Source organism: Salvia hispanica, chromosome 4 (genome assembly GCF_023119035.1).
Source record: "Salvia hispanica cultivar TCC Black 2014 chromosome 4, UniMelb_Shisp_WGS_1.0, whole genome shotgun sequence".
Classification (NCBI taxonomy): Eukaryota; Viridiplantae; Streptophyta; class Magnoliopsida; order Lamiales; family Lamiaceae; genus Salvia; species Salvia hispanica.
Window position 1 is genome coordinate 3,157,120 of NC_062968.1, and position 15,026 is coordinate 3,172,145.

At 34.5% G+C, this 15,026-nt stretch overlaps 1 protein-coding gene across 1 annotated transcript; it reads left to right on the plus strand.

The window, feature by feature from the left end:
• Positions 1–1,964: 1,964 nt before the first annotated feature.
• On the plus strand, positions 1,965–3,934 carry LOC125185489 (40S ribosomal protein S3a). The gene is made up of 7 exons (XM_048082019.1): positions 1,965–2,034; positions 2,126–2,173; positions 2,290–2,395; positions 2,781–2,918; positions 3,002–3,187; positions 3,327–3,527; positions 3,692–3,934. Exons 1-7 carry the CDS (start codon positions 2,024–2,026, stop codon positions 3,782–3,784), a joined length of 783 nt encoding a protein of 260 aa, XP_047937976.1. The 5' UTR covers positions 1,965–2,023; the 3' UTR covers positions 3,785–3,934.
• Positions 3,935–15,026: the final 11,092 nt, after the last annotated feature.

A 15,026-nucleotide genomic window follows, 5' to 3' on the forward strand; every position in this document is an offset into this window, starting at 1 on the left:
CCCCAAATTAATTGTTTACTGAATGTGGCACAAAATTAAATATTACAAAAGCCTGAAAATAGTATTCCCTTTGTCCCACAATAAGAGTCACATTTGGTGTGGACAAGGATTTAAAGAAGTGTAAAGAATTGTGAGTTGGAAAATTAGTGTAATATTGGTTCCATTTTTTTATATTGCTTTTATAATAGATAGTGAGTGGAGTGAGTTAGTGAAATGTGAGACCTACTTACCGTTTATGGTAAAGTAAAATGTGACTTTTATTGTGGGGCAGAATAAAATGGCAAAAATGTGACTCTTATTGTGGAAAGAAAGAGTATAAAAATTCCTCAAATGTATTTAAGTTTTTGTTCAGAAACTTCTGGTGATATATTATTGATAAAGATCAAAATTGGTCCTAAACATATGGCCAAAATAAGAAGTTGGTCCAAAATATTCACTTTTTTAAAAAATTGGCTCCTAAACAAGCGAAATCGTTGTCGATTCGATCTTTTTTTTGACGGAACCGTCAAAATTGACTGTCGATAAATCAAGATTGGATTTTTATGAATTTTGTAAAATGAAAAATTGACAATATCAATTTTTATTGTATTAAAATCAAACTAAATATACATAACAAAACTAACGACGCTAAGGCCATATCCAACCATTTACACTGAGCTCAAATCCAGTTTTGAATTTGGATCATACCAAAAAGTAATTATACTCCAATCATTTACATCAAACTTACACCCAAAAAAATATTCACCATATCTGTACTTTTTCAATTATGCCTCCATACTTATTTAATTTACATATTAATCCCACAATATTTTAAGAATAATTTGTATAGATTAAATAATTAAACAAAATTTTCTTATTAATATATTTTGTACTTATTAAATATACTTTATATTCAAAAAATTACACTACTTTTAAATTTATTAATTACTACTTGCAAAAAAAACATACTTCACTAATATGATAGTCTCACGATAGCTTGCTAATCCTAGTATTTATTTATTTTTCAATAAAAAAGCTTTTGAAATTTCCAAAAAAAGTTAGGTGTAAAATATGGCAGACTCATTTACATTAATACTACATTATCAAAATATGCCCGACTTTTTGAACATCTCAAAATAATGATTAGGACTGATATGCAACATCTTAAAAATATATACAGTAGCTATTCATTTTGGTGTTTACTTAAATTTAGTGTTGTTTCATTAAAAAACTCAAAAATGAGTTTGAGTATGGTGTATAGTTGGAGAATTTTTTACACTAAAAATGAGATTTAGGCAGTTACGTACATTCATTGGTTATGTTTTGATACATCATATGTTGGTTACATCATTTAAGTAGATATATACATTATTTGTTTCTGCCTTGTGTGAATTGTATGCTTCAATAAGAGCCGGAAGTCAAATCAATTTCTCAAGGGTTTAACAATCATTATAGCTAGGATGTAGTACCAAACCAATAACACAACGTTCAATAAGGGCATCTAGTTAGAGCCATTCTCCTAGTTAGGGATCCACAAATTCTACTAAATGTGGATTCTACAATCCACTAACACTACTTCCACCGCATTTTCTCTTTCTCTATCTTACTTTATCAATTATACATTAAAACTCGTGTCATTTACAACTTTGTGTATTTTTCTTATAGGCTTCGATGGACGGCATTTATGTAACGAATCTAATCTAGTTTACTAAGAATAATGAAATCAAATCCCTAAAAACATCAAAAATAATGTTCACACCTCGCCTTAAATTTGGAGATTGATTATTAACTAAGAGAAGAATTAAATCAAGAAATCTTATGTTTTTTTTTTTTTTGAAATATGGCTGCACATATGAGTAAAAAGTGATTCCAAATATTTTAAGCCCATTAGCACTGAAAAAGCCCAAATAGAAAATATTACTCAGCCCAACAGCATTTAAAAAGCCCAATAGTTTCTTAACATAAAAAGCCGCAATTGCAATTAGGGTTTATGTGATCTTCATCAGCTTTCTATCTCAAGCAGAAGCTCGGCTGCGATTCTACCATGGCCGTCGGGTATATTTCCTTCTTCATCACCATACAACCAATCCGCCCACTCTTTAACTTATTATCTTCGATTGCTGATTTTTTGTTTGATATAATGCAGAAAGAACAAGAGGATTTCAAAGGGAAAGAAGGGAGGAAAGAAGAAGGCGTGAGTTGCTACTTTTGCTTAATTTCGATTGTGTGAATTACTATTGTTTATTAAGTGTTGAAGTTTTCAGTATCCTGATTTCCCGTACTAAAACAAAATATTTCGTGTTGGTTTAGTGTTGATCCATTCGCAAAGAAGGAATGGTATGATATCAAGGCTCCATCAGTTTTCAGCAACAAAAACGTTGGGAAAACCCTAATTACCCGAACACAGGGTACAAAGGTACTAATTTTATTCCTTCGGTTTTACGCATATATGATAACTACAATTTTTACCCGATTTTTTCATTTGAATGTATAACCTTGTAGACATGAAAATGTGTGTGTATTTTGCATTCTATAATTTACTCCGGATCTTTATTAGAACTAATTTCAGTGCATTACATATGGGAACTAGTGATTAGACACTTTTATGTCATTACTAAACATAGAAAAGCTTTGATCGGTTGGAAGTTATGGATCCTTCTTTGGTAGAAGTAGTTCTTTCTTGTAAAGATGTGATTTGCGCCTATAATCCAAATTTAGATACTGTGGGATTCCCTCATTGGCCTATGGTCTTTCACCTGTAGTCTTATTTGTTTGTTAATGGCATTATTACATCTCATCAGATCGCATCTGAAGGTCTCAAGCACCGTGTGATTGAGGCGTCCTTGGCTGATCTTCAAGGTGATGAGGATCACGCTTACAGGAAGATCCGCTTGAGAGTCGAAGATGTTCAGGGAAAGAATGTTCTCACTAACTTCTGGGTACGCATAATCATAAAAAAATCTTACTTGGGTTTCTCACATGATTACATTTGTAATCTTAAACCTATGGTATTCACTTTTAGGGGATGGACTTCACCACAGACAAGTTGAGATCACTTGTAAGGAAAAGGCAATCACTTATTGAGGCCCATATCGATGTGAAGACTACTGATGCATACACCCTTAGGATGTTTTGCATTGCCTTCACTAAGAAGCGTGTAAACCAGCAGAAAGTTACATGCTATGCTAAGGCTAGCCAAGTCCGCCAGGTAAATTATCTTTATAGATTTGCTTATACAGTTGTCATTGCATTTGACTGAACTTTATGTTATCCATTACTCATGATATATCATCAATAGGTTATCAAGCAACTGTACTCAGTATAATTTTATCTTGTATTTTTTTCAGATTCGGAGGAAGATGCGTGAGATCATGGCTAACCAAGCACAGTCCTGCAGTCTGAAGGAATTGGTTCTAAAGTTCATTCCCGAGTCAATTGGGAAAGAGATTGAAAAGGCTACTTCAAGCATCTATCCCCTGCAGAATGTGTACATCAGAAAAGTGAAGATCTTGAAAGCACCCAAATTTGACCTTGGCAAGTTGATGGAGGTAAGCTATGTTTTTCCTATCATGAATTTTCTTAATGTTGATAATTCCTAAACTAAGTACTTAGACCTTGCTCCTAGGATATCATATCTTGGTTGATTGAAATGTTTTTGTTTGTTCAATGAGCCAATGCCACCTGAATTATTCATGAATGTTTTGTCGTATAGGTTCATGGTGATTACACAGAAGATATTGGATCAAAGTTGGATAGGCCTGCAGAGGAGCCAGTTGCTGAGCCAACTGAGCTTGTTGGTGCCTAGAGATGTCCATGTTTTGTTTGGTTTTATCATGATTTCAATACTAGTTCTTTTAAGATATTTTGTTTTTTTTTTCCGATTTAAAATCTGTGTTGTAGTTTATGGATTCTGAGCTCTCAATTTCACCAGATTCTCGACTCGCTTTATTACTCATTCCTTTTTTTAGTAGATGCATTCTCTTTTTTGGTACAGATTAACAAATGGATTTAATTTGTTAATTGTGAGAAAAAAAATATAGTAAATATTTATTATCTTATGTTTGAGAATAAAAATCTAAATTATTCTATTATGTTGTTTTAAAAATAGAAACGCTGCAAGTAACGTGGGATGGAGGGTGTACATTTTTAATCGTGAGCTATTACTTTATACTCCCTTTGTCCCGCATTATTTGACCCCACATAATTTGACTCAGTATTCCATTTTGGTCCGTCCTACATAATTTGTCCCATTTCATTTTTATCATATTTGGTAGTGGACTACATATTCCACCAACTCATTCATACTCACATTTTATTATAAAACTAATATATAAATGTAGGAGCCACATTCCACAAACTTTTTCAACTTATTTTTTATTACATTTTTTAAAACCCGAGTCCGGTTAAAATAGGACGAGTTATGTGGGACGGAGGAAGTAATGCTTTCTACAAATGTATCACTCAATAATCCAAAAAAATGATTTATTAGGACATCTGCGTAGCGTTGCTGTTAGAGGTGCACGGTCTAAACTGCATGTGGGCGTGCCACCTGTAAACCAATCATACGGACGTGCGTGCAAACACATCGTCGTCGATTCAATGAGGTATGAGTGTCTCAAACTATTTTATCGATGGATCATCGAAGCTTTAATACTCAATACATATCTGAGAAGTTTAATGGTGCAGATTGCCCAACGATTGATAAATATGCACAAGAGGCGTCACGGCGTTATCGAAGGTGTTGCTAACAGGAATTTCAAAGATCTTTGCTGTTTTCGTCAATGACATCAAAGATCTTTGCCGTTTTCAGTATATACCGTATGTTTGGTGTATTACGGTATTCCGCCATATACAAATATCTATACTGTACCGAAATCTATCGGTAAGGTATCATATCGTACCAAAAATTGCGGTATACCAAAAATTCAATATTTTCGTTAGTTTTTTGGTACGGTAAGTGCAGTATTATGATATTTCGGTATTTTTCATCAGTTCTACATTCAACTTCTTTTAAGCGAAAATTTGGAGAATTTCTTAACTTTGTTACATTCTATATGATAAAAAATTCTTTATTTTATTCTCCATTTTAATTTTGTTTATTTTGTAAATTTAAAATCGTAAAGTAACTTCTGTTTGATTTCATTTGCTTATTTTTGTTGTTTAATTTTGTAAATTTTAATTTTAATAGTTGAACATTATATATTTTATTATTCAATTTTACTACTTGCTTTTGAAAATTTATATAAAAAAATAATTTATTTATTTTGTTTTTTAATAAATTTATAAATCAGGGCATTATTCTTTTTTTTGTATAAATAAAAATGGTCACGTATGAAAAAAGGTTAGTAACTGATACTAAGAACAAAGAGAAACAAAGCACACAATCAAGCAGCTAGAATAAAACCAAGCCAAAAAACAAAACCAAAACAACCCAAGTAAAAACCCAACAACAAACCTGCAAAAGCAAACAAATCAACACCAACACCAACACAAAAACAGACAGCTCACAAAGATAAAGCTGGCAAGCCTGAAGATCATTCCCTAATTCGCCGAGCTTTGTCTTTTGTCTGACCATCTCCTTAATTCATTTATATTTCCAAGAACTTTTTCTGGATAGAAAGGAAAATCATGGCACCAACGTCAAGTCCATAGACCAAGCTGCCAGAATAGTTTCTGTGGTGATGATAGTTCAGCCGAGGATCAAGGTTGAAGCTCAATCAAGCTTCGGAGCTACAACAACCGTTAGATTAAGCTTTAGTTTTGGCGATTTAATGTGAGCCGTTAGATCAAACTAGCAGTTGATCTTTAGGAGTTTAAAAGTGAGTTTTGTTTAGTAAGTTGAAACAGATTTTTCCCCAAATTGTTCTCTCTCAATACGAGCTCCGATTCAATCAATAAACTTCTTGATTCTTCGCGTCTCATCATCATCTCTCAATCTTACCTCACGCTCACAAACTAAGCTTCAATCCTAATAAATTGGCGCCGTCTACCGGAAGTGAAAGGTGTTTTGAGCTGTTCTGTTTTCTCGATTTGGAAGCGGATCCACGAAGACGATGGCCTCTAGATTTGAGGCGGAAAAATTTACCGGCAAGAACGATTTTTCCCTTTGGAGAATGAAGATGAGGGCGATGTTGATTCAGCAAGGCTTGACGTTGGCTCTATCGGTTGAAGACAAGGATGATAAAGGAAATGAGGTCTTTGATGAGAAGGCGATTACCAAGAAAGCTGAAATTGAGGCGAAGGCACATAGCGCGATCGTTCTATGTCTCGGCGATAAGGTACTTCGTGAAGTAGCAAAGGAAAAGACTGCGGCGAGTATCTTGGTGAAGTTGGAAGAACTTTATCTTACGAAATCTCTCGTAAATAGGCTGTTTATGAAGCAGCGCCTCTATTCCTACAAGTTCTTGGAAGGAAGTGGAATCTTAGAGCAGCTAGAGCAATTCAACAAGGCGGTAGACGATCTTGAAAACATCGATGTAACGCTTGAGGATGAAGACAAGGTGATCCTATTGTTGAATGATCTGCCACACTCTTTTGATCAATTTCGAGATGCTTTTCTATATGGCCGAGATAGAACTATCACATTGCTTGAGGTTCAGACAGCCCTGAGGGCTAAGGAGCTTCAAAAGGGTGAGTTGAAGGCTTGTGATAGCAGTGCTGAAAGTCTCAAAGTGAAGAAGTTTAAGGGGAAGAAACTTTTCAAGAAACCTCAAGAATCATCCAAGAATGCTAATTCGTCTGAGCAAAAGGAAACCAGCTCTTGTCATTGGTGCAAGAAGCCAGGACACTTGAAGAAGGATTGTTTTGCCTAGAAGAGAAAGCAAGAGAGTGAAGGCAAGGCTGTGAATTCCACGAAAGGAGCTGAAGATGATGAGGCCCATGAAGTCCTAAATGTAATGGAGGGGAGGGTGTTGTCATCTTGGATTATGACTCGGGGTGTAGTTTCCATATGAGTCATAATCTTGGATGGTTTGAGGAGATTGAGGAAGCCACTGGGTCAGTCATCCTTGGAAACAACCAAGTCTGCTATATAAAGGGAATTGGCACAGTGAGGTTGAAGGGGGATGATGGAGTAATGGTGGCTCTAACAGAAGTGAGGTATATCCCAGATGTAAAGAGAAATCTTATCTCACTTGGTTTTCTTGAGAGAAAGGGTTGCTCGTTTAGTTCTATTGGTGGAAAGATGGAAGTTAGCAGAGATGGAAAAGCTCTGATGAAGGCAGAGAGGAGGGGCAGTTTGTATTATCTGACTGCTTTTGTTTGCAGTAAAAACATGGGTGAGGCCCATGCTGTGGAGGCCAGCTCTCTGATTCAATGGCACTCCAGACTTGGCCACCCTACAGGAGCTTGTGAAGAAGGGAGTTCTTCAGTGCACAGATGCTAAGGGAGCAGTCTCATGTGAGGACTGTGTTCTGGGAAAGGCCAAGAAGATGCCCTATCCTAAAGGTACTCATACTTCTACACAACCTTTAGATTATGCACATAGTGACTTGTGGGGCCCTGCTCAAGAAAAATCAATTGGAGGAAGGAGATATTACATGAGCATAATTGATGACTATTCTAGGAGAATATGGTTATATGTGTTGAAGGAGAAATCTGAGGCTTTCATCAGATTCAAAGAATGGTGTGTAGAGGTAGAGGCTGAGAAGGGAGTTAGTCTAAAGTGCCTTAGGACTGACAATGGCCTTGAATACCTATCTAAGGAGTTTGATGAGTATTGTAAATTGAAAGGTATAAAGCAGCATAGGACTGTGCCCATGTACCCCCAACAAAATGGGGTAGCAGAGAGGGCTAACAGGACCATCCTAGAAAGAGTGAGATGCATGCTTCTGGTATCTGGTATGGAGAAGAAATTCTGGGCAGAAGCAGCATCTACTGCAGTAAAGCTCATCAGTAAGTGTCCATCTTCTAGCATTAATGGTGATACTCCTGACTTTAGATGGTTTGGAAGCTATGGTGGTTACTCAGAGTTGAGGACTTTTGGGTGCAGAGCTTTTGCACATATAAAGCAGGGGAAGCTAGAAGCCAGGGCATTGAGATGTGTAATGTTGGGTTATCAGCCATGAGTGAAAGGCTATAGGCTCTGGTGTGTTGAACCTGGGCAATGGAAGATTGTCATTAGTAGGGATGTGGTCTTCTGGCGGATCCGAACAAAATCGATAAAACGGAAGAAATCCGAGTGAATGGAAAGGAAAATGAATTCCACTTTCGATTTACAGAGACAGACTCTAAAAATAGACGCGTTTCTGCAAAGAATAATCAAATTGAGTTCGTGGATTTCCCCAGGTCAGTTTGGGGTCCAATAAAGGATTTTCTCTTCGAAACCCGTTGGAAGGGGCAGTGCAAGAGAAATCGTAGAGAAATGATCGAATCTTCAGACGCCCCGAAAATACTATGAGGTGCTGAGTTGCTTTTCAAGAGAGATACAAGTGCAATTCGGCTTACATCTGCAATTGAGGTGGAGCCTGAGAAGTCTGATGAAAGTCAGGCTGATGATTTTCCTGCTCCAGTAATGAATGATGCACCTGTTCAGCAAGATGAGGCAGAAGGTGGTCTGAGGATTTGGAAATTGGCTAGAGACAGAACCAGGAGAGCTGCTAAACCATCAAAGAAGTACTCAGATGTTGAATTTCTCTTCTATGCTCTATTAGTGGCTGAAGAAGTAGAGTATTATGAGCCTAGTTCATATAATGAAACTATGCAATTTGAGGAATGGGAAAGATGGATGCATGCACTGATTGAGGAGATAGAGTCATTGTTGAAGAATGGAACATGGGTTCTGGTTGACAAACTAGATAGTAGAAGAGTTGTGAGCTGCAAATGGGTTTTTAAGAAAAAGCTTGAAGCTGCTGAGCCTGATGGTGTAAGATTCAAAGCTAGGCTGGTGGCAAGAGGCTTCACACAGGAGCATGGTGTTGTTTTTGATGAGGTATTTAGCCCTGTGGTGAAGCATGCTTCCATCAGAGTGTTGTTGGCTATCGGGGCTAGAAGCAACTGGGAACTTGAACAACTTGATGTTAAAACCGCATTCTTGCATGGGGATTTGAAGGAAATAATTTATATGATGCAGCCAGAGGGCTTCATCAAGCCAGAGAATAAAGGAAAGGTGCGTCTCCTGAAAAAGAGTCTCTATGGCTTAAAGCAAGCTAGTAGACAATGACATAGAGAATTTGATGATCACATGGTTAGCAGTGGCTTCACAAGTTCAAAATATGATGAGTGTGTATACATTAAACATGAAGGTGGAGCTGATGTAGCCTATCTTTTGCTCTATGTTGATGATATGCTTTTGGCTGGTGCTTGCAAGAATGGGGTGGAGAAAGTAAAGGAGGATCTTAGAGCAGTATTTGAAATGAAGGATCTGGGTCCAGCAAGGAGAATTTTGGGAATGTCCATAATTAGAGACAGAAAAGGGAAAAGAATTTGGCTGACTCAGGCAGACTATCTTTCAAGAATTCTTAAGAAATTTGCCTTGGATAATCTCAAGAAAGTCTCAGTTCCTATGGGGCAACACTACAAGCTATCAGCTGACCAAACACCAAAGACTGAAGCTTAAAGAAAGGAGATGCAGAAGATTCTTTATGCATCCATAGTTGGCAGTGTGATGTATGCTATGATTAGCACAAGACCAGATATAGCTCAAGCCGTTTCTGCTACAAGCAGATACATGTCTAACCATGGAAGTGATCATTGGTCAGCCTTGAAGTGGTTGATGAGATACATGAAGGGGGCCAGTGATATTGGGATCTTGTTTGATGGAGGAAAGGAGGTTTCTGGTGATGCTTTGGTGGGGTGGCCAGACTCTGATTTTGCTGGAAATGTAGATACAAGGAGGTCCCAATCTGGATATGTGTTTACTTTATATGGAGCTGCTGTGAGCTGGAAGAGTAGTCAGCAAGCAGTGGTGGCTCTATCCACAACCGAGGCTGAATTCATGGCCTTAACAGCTGCTGTGAAGGAGAGCTATTGGTTGAGGGGTATCTTGGGAGATTTTGGTGTGGCTCAAGAGTCAGTGGCTATTGGTTGTGATAACAACAGTGCATTGTTTTTAGCTAAGCACCAAGTGTATCACGAGAGGAGTAAGTACATAGATGTGCGTCTTCACTTCATTCGGGAGAAGATAGATGAAGGAGAGGTGAAGATTTTCAAGGTGGATACTATAGAAAATCCTGCAGATATGCTTACAAAGCCTCTGCCAAGAAGCAAGCTTGAGTTGTGTATGAAGCTTGTGAGTTTATGCAAAATAGGTTGATGATCGGCTGAGCAATCAAGGTTGAGATTTGTGGTGATGATAGTTCAGCCGTGAAGCCGAGGATCAAGGTTGAAGCTCAATCAAGCTTCGGAGCTACAACAGTTTAAAAGTGAGTTTTGTTTAGTTAGTTGAAACAGATTTTTCCCCAAATTGTTCTCTCTCAATACGAGCTCCGATTCAATCAATAAACTTTTTGATTCTTCGCGTCTCATCAACATCTCTCAATCTTACCTCACACTCACATACTAAGCTTCAATCCTAACAGTTTCCTTTTTTCAAAATCTCAATTTGGATTCAAGCTTTGAAAGACCACCTTATTACGGATATACCAATTGGACTATGTAATGACATAGAACAATAACATATAAATCTTCCTATCAAACTTTACAAATGGCGCCTCATTCCAAGAGAGGAGAATTGCCTTTGCTTGGTTTATGGTCAGTAAGAGAAGTTTCATTGATGAAAACAATAGTACTGCATTTAGAAAAGAGATGATATATGGTTTCACTTTCGTCCTTGCATAATGCACATCTGTCATCACTGATCCTTTGTACTCCATCCTTGAGTAATCTTTCCTTTATTTGATTTTTCCATGGTGCAAAAACCATATATACAATTGCGCTCGTGGGCTAAATAATCAGGGTACTATTCTTTCACTAGATTACTGGTGCATGTTGCTTTTAAACTTATCTCATGTCACAATATTTTCAACCCAATGTTATTTAGCGTTTTAGCTTCGTTGTATTCACTTCAATTGAAAGTTGAAACCATTTTATATATGTGAAATTTATTCTTGGGAGTTATATTAGGAGTGAGTGCAGTATGATTAACCGATCATTAATGCAATTTTTAAACGATTTGGTAGATAAAATATTTGCCTATCAAATCAAATGGCCAATCATAACAAAAGAAAGACAAATGTCAAAAGAAAGTAACTACAAATAAATGAATAGCATTTCACAGTATACACTCTTGATGATTATTTTCTTATGACAGATTATATTGAGTTGGATAGGAATTGTTTTAAATGCTTATGTATGCAATCTATAGATTCTAATGTATTTTTTGAGTGACTATATATTCGAATTTTATAGTTAAAGTGACTATGTTTGCTCATGCATTCTTAAATTATCTTTGTCTACAAAAAGTATCATATTTTACTATTTTCATCTTTCCATTAAAATTAGTTAAAAATATTTATGAAAAGTTTTCAGTCATTTGTATTTTCACAAATAATATTTTAACTATTTTTTTATCTTTTTCTCTTTATATAAAATATTTGAATTGTGGATACAAATATGCAACTAAAATGTACATATTGTGTGTTCTATTATAATCACAATTAACCGATCATTTGTCGCCTAAATGAATAAGTAATTGAAATTAGAAATCATTTCATCCACCACAAATCGAATAACAAATTATTAAATGGTCAACCATAACAAAAGAAGATAAACACCAATGTTGAATAATAAAACAATGTAAAAGATAAATCATTAAAATAAGGCAATACGATGTAACTCAAATTAATATGGTTTCATACGCAATAGTCTCGAATGTCTTACACTGCAAAGCTAGCACTAAAAGTCATATTGCTAATTAATTATTCCAATTGGCTCATCTATAAATCTAACTATTATTCCAATCATATTTATTCTGTGCATGTGCCTGATTGATATATCTGGTGTGATTACTGAAATAAATACCATCACTCTTCGGTATCCACAAAGACTCATTCGTTATGTGTTTACTATTGAGTTTATCATGAAAAACTTCAAAGACTTGAACCTTTTAACCCCACCAAAAATGGCAGAAGTATAACGTAGTTGGCAAAAAGTTAGCACAAAAACACCATTGATAATCTTAATTTGGATAAAGGATGTGATCTCCGAGATCATCGTCTCCAGATGCACAATGAACTTTTAACGGTGGAGAATTTGAAGGCAAATTGCTAAGAATGTGGATATGATGCTTTTCTGTGAAAAAACATCCATTGACAAGGCAGATTTGCACAAAGAGAAATAACAAGAGATTTTTCTTCATTGTATTTTTTTTATTATTTTCTGCTTACATTGTGGTTTAGGGGTTTGTATTTTTTGTTTACAGACATATGGAAATTCTTCAATCTTGAGCACATTTTAATCTTGTCCATAATTAGAATTTTGAATTGAGGTGAAGTTGAAAATTCGAGGGAAGATAATATACGATATAAATGATATTATTCCAGTTATATTTATAGTTATAATTCAATACGCGGATTATATGTTATAAATCTACTGATTTTGAGGAAAATTTATACTTGGGGTACTTATTTGCTTACTGATTATAGGTTAAAATAATTTGAGGGATATTAAAGAAAATGATTTACTTATATAGACAATATATGATCATCTACATTCCTTCAATAATTGAAAAACATGTCAATTGATGGTTGACCAATTTGCTTAATTGACGTTCTAATTTGAGAAGGTTAAGTGAAATCGGCGATATACTAGTATATTGGCTGGAAATTAGGGGAATATGCAATTTCTGAAATTATTATTTTTGTGCAATCAATATGCATAAAATCAAATCTACTACCAAAAATAGTTTCCCCCCCTGCGCATAACTGTATGTCTCAAATTTGGCAATAATATTACTTTAGCAATTTAAGTGCTTCCAAATTTGGCAATATTTTTAATACAATAAACTTTCGAATCTACATACCAATAATATAGTTATAGGGTCTTATTCTAATGCTTATAGCACCCTAATCCAAAATCAAGACTAAATCTCCACCCTTGGATTTTAAAACGAGTGGATGAGATTAAAGTTCACAAATCTCAATAAATAGTAGACAAAATATCAACAAAAGGGTAATATCGTCATTATGTTATCATATGATAATTTTCGTGGGTGTTTTTTATATCAACATTGTGTATTACAAATATCAACAATATGATATAAGAATATCAACATTAGTACAAGAAAATATCAACACATATTTATTGAGATTTTTACATGGTTTTATTGAGATTTTTTGATGTATTTATTGATAAAAATCTGGGTATCAACATTTACGAAAACTAAAATAAAAAATATCAAATTTCATCATCCGAACGTCGTCGGAACATATGCAATTGAGATCTCGTTGGAATCCTTATTAAATTATCTTTAATTTAATATATTTTTTGCGAAAAAATAATTTAAATTGAGAGAGTTACGTAAATTTAAAGATTTGAGATGATTTTGAGGAGAGAGAAAATAGTTAGTTATAATTACTACATATAGGATTTGACATTAATACCCTTTTAATTTAATTAATAATTATTTAAATTTAAAATATATTACACTTGGCATTATATTAACCACAAGATCTTCTAATCTAATGGTTAAAAATTGGTCTCAATTTGAGATTGCTAATTAGTTAGCAATTGATTACATCTCTATAGTTATAGACATAATGCGGTTAATGTTTATACAAAAATAATACAAATATAATATTGATGATTAAAACTTTTATCTAAACTATTACTCTACTCATTACGAAGACAATAACAAGCTTGATTTTTAAACATTATTCATTAATATTTACTATTTAAATAATAAAAATCTAATTGAACTAAATGAGCCTAAGATAATAGTACAGCATAACATTTATCCAACTTTTTTACAATTAAAATTCTGAAAAGCGACTATAAATTTCACAATTTCGGTAATTGGGAGTATAATTTCTATCGCGGGAGTGGATCCTCTGCTGTGTATTAAACACAGCACCCTGTGCTGTGGAATGAAACACGGTCGTTTTATTACAAATATGAGTTTCCAATTTTACTTCTTTCTATCCTTAATAGTTTATTCATTTATAATGGTGCTATTATTGTTATGTTCCTTTTTTCTCTTGTTACTTTTTTTCTTTTTATTGTCTTTCTTTTACAGATTTTCTTATAAACAAGCGTGCTGCTATTTAAATATTCTAACTACAAATATATAGTAATGAAATGTTACACTTTATTATTGTATGAATAGAGTGTAATTATCTAATAGAGCTCATTAGAATATAAAAGATTGTGCTTATTTCAATGAAAGTTTTTCTATCGCCCTATTAAGGCCGAAATTGCTTCCGAGCACCACTGATGGTGCTCGGAAACCGCTTGTTATATACTCCCTCCGTCTCTCATTTAAAGACTCAGTTTGACTTGTCACATGTTTTAAAAAAATGTGAAGATATAGTCATTTGTGTTTGTAATAATTTAGTAAAGTGTGAGGTCCACTACCTAAAATGGAAAAAGTAAGTGGGTCTTTAAATTATCGACGTTCCAAAATAGTAAATTGAGACCTTATTTCATGGACGGACGGAGTACATCATTTTACATATTTTGTGACTATGTAGATGTGCTCGGAAAATGCTCAGTGATATTTGGAAACGAATTTTTTTATATACTAAGTAGTACTAGTATTTAATATATACTCCAATAAGACTATCACTAGATTATGAAAAGTTCTGTGATTTGTCTTTTCACAAATAATATTATAACTATTTTTTATCTTTCTCCTTATATAAAATATTTGGATTGTGAATACAAATATGCAACTAAAAGTGCGTGTTCTATTATAATCACAATTCAAATATTTGGATTTGAATTTTGAAACAATTTCATCCACCAAAAATCGAATAACAAATTATTAAATGGCCAACAACAAAAGAAGATAAACACCAATGTTGAATAATAGAACAATGTAAACGATAAAACGATAAGATAAGACAATACGATGTAAAAGAGAGAAATATGGCTCAAATTAATATGGTTTCGTA

Coding starts and splice junctions, on each gene's coding strand:
- LOC125185489 (XM_048082019.1), top strand. Junction 3,188..3,326: donor AGGCTAGCCAAGTCCGCCAG/GTAAATTATCTT, acceptor TATTTTTTTCAG/ATTCGGAGGAAGATGCGTGA. Junction 3,528..3,691: donor ACCTTGGCAAGTTGATGGAG/GTAAGCTATGTT, acceptor TTTGTCGTATAG/GTTCATGGTGATTACACAGA.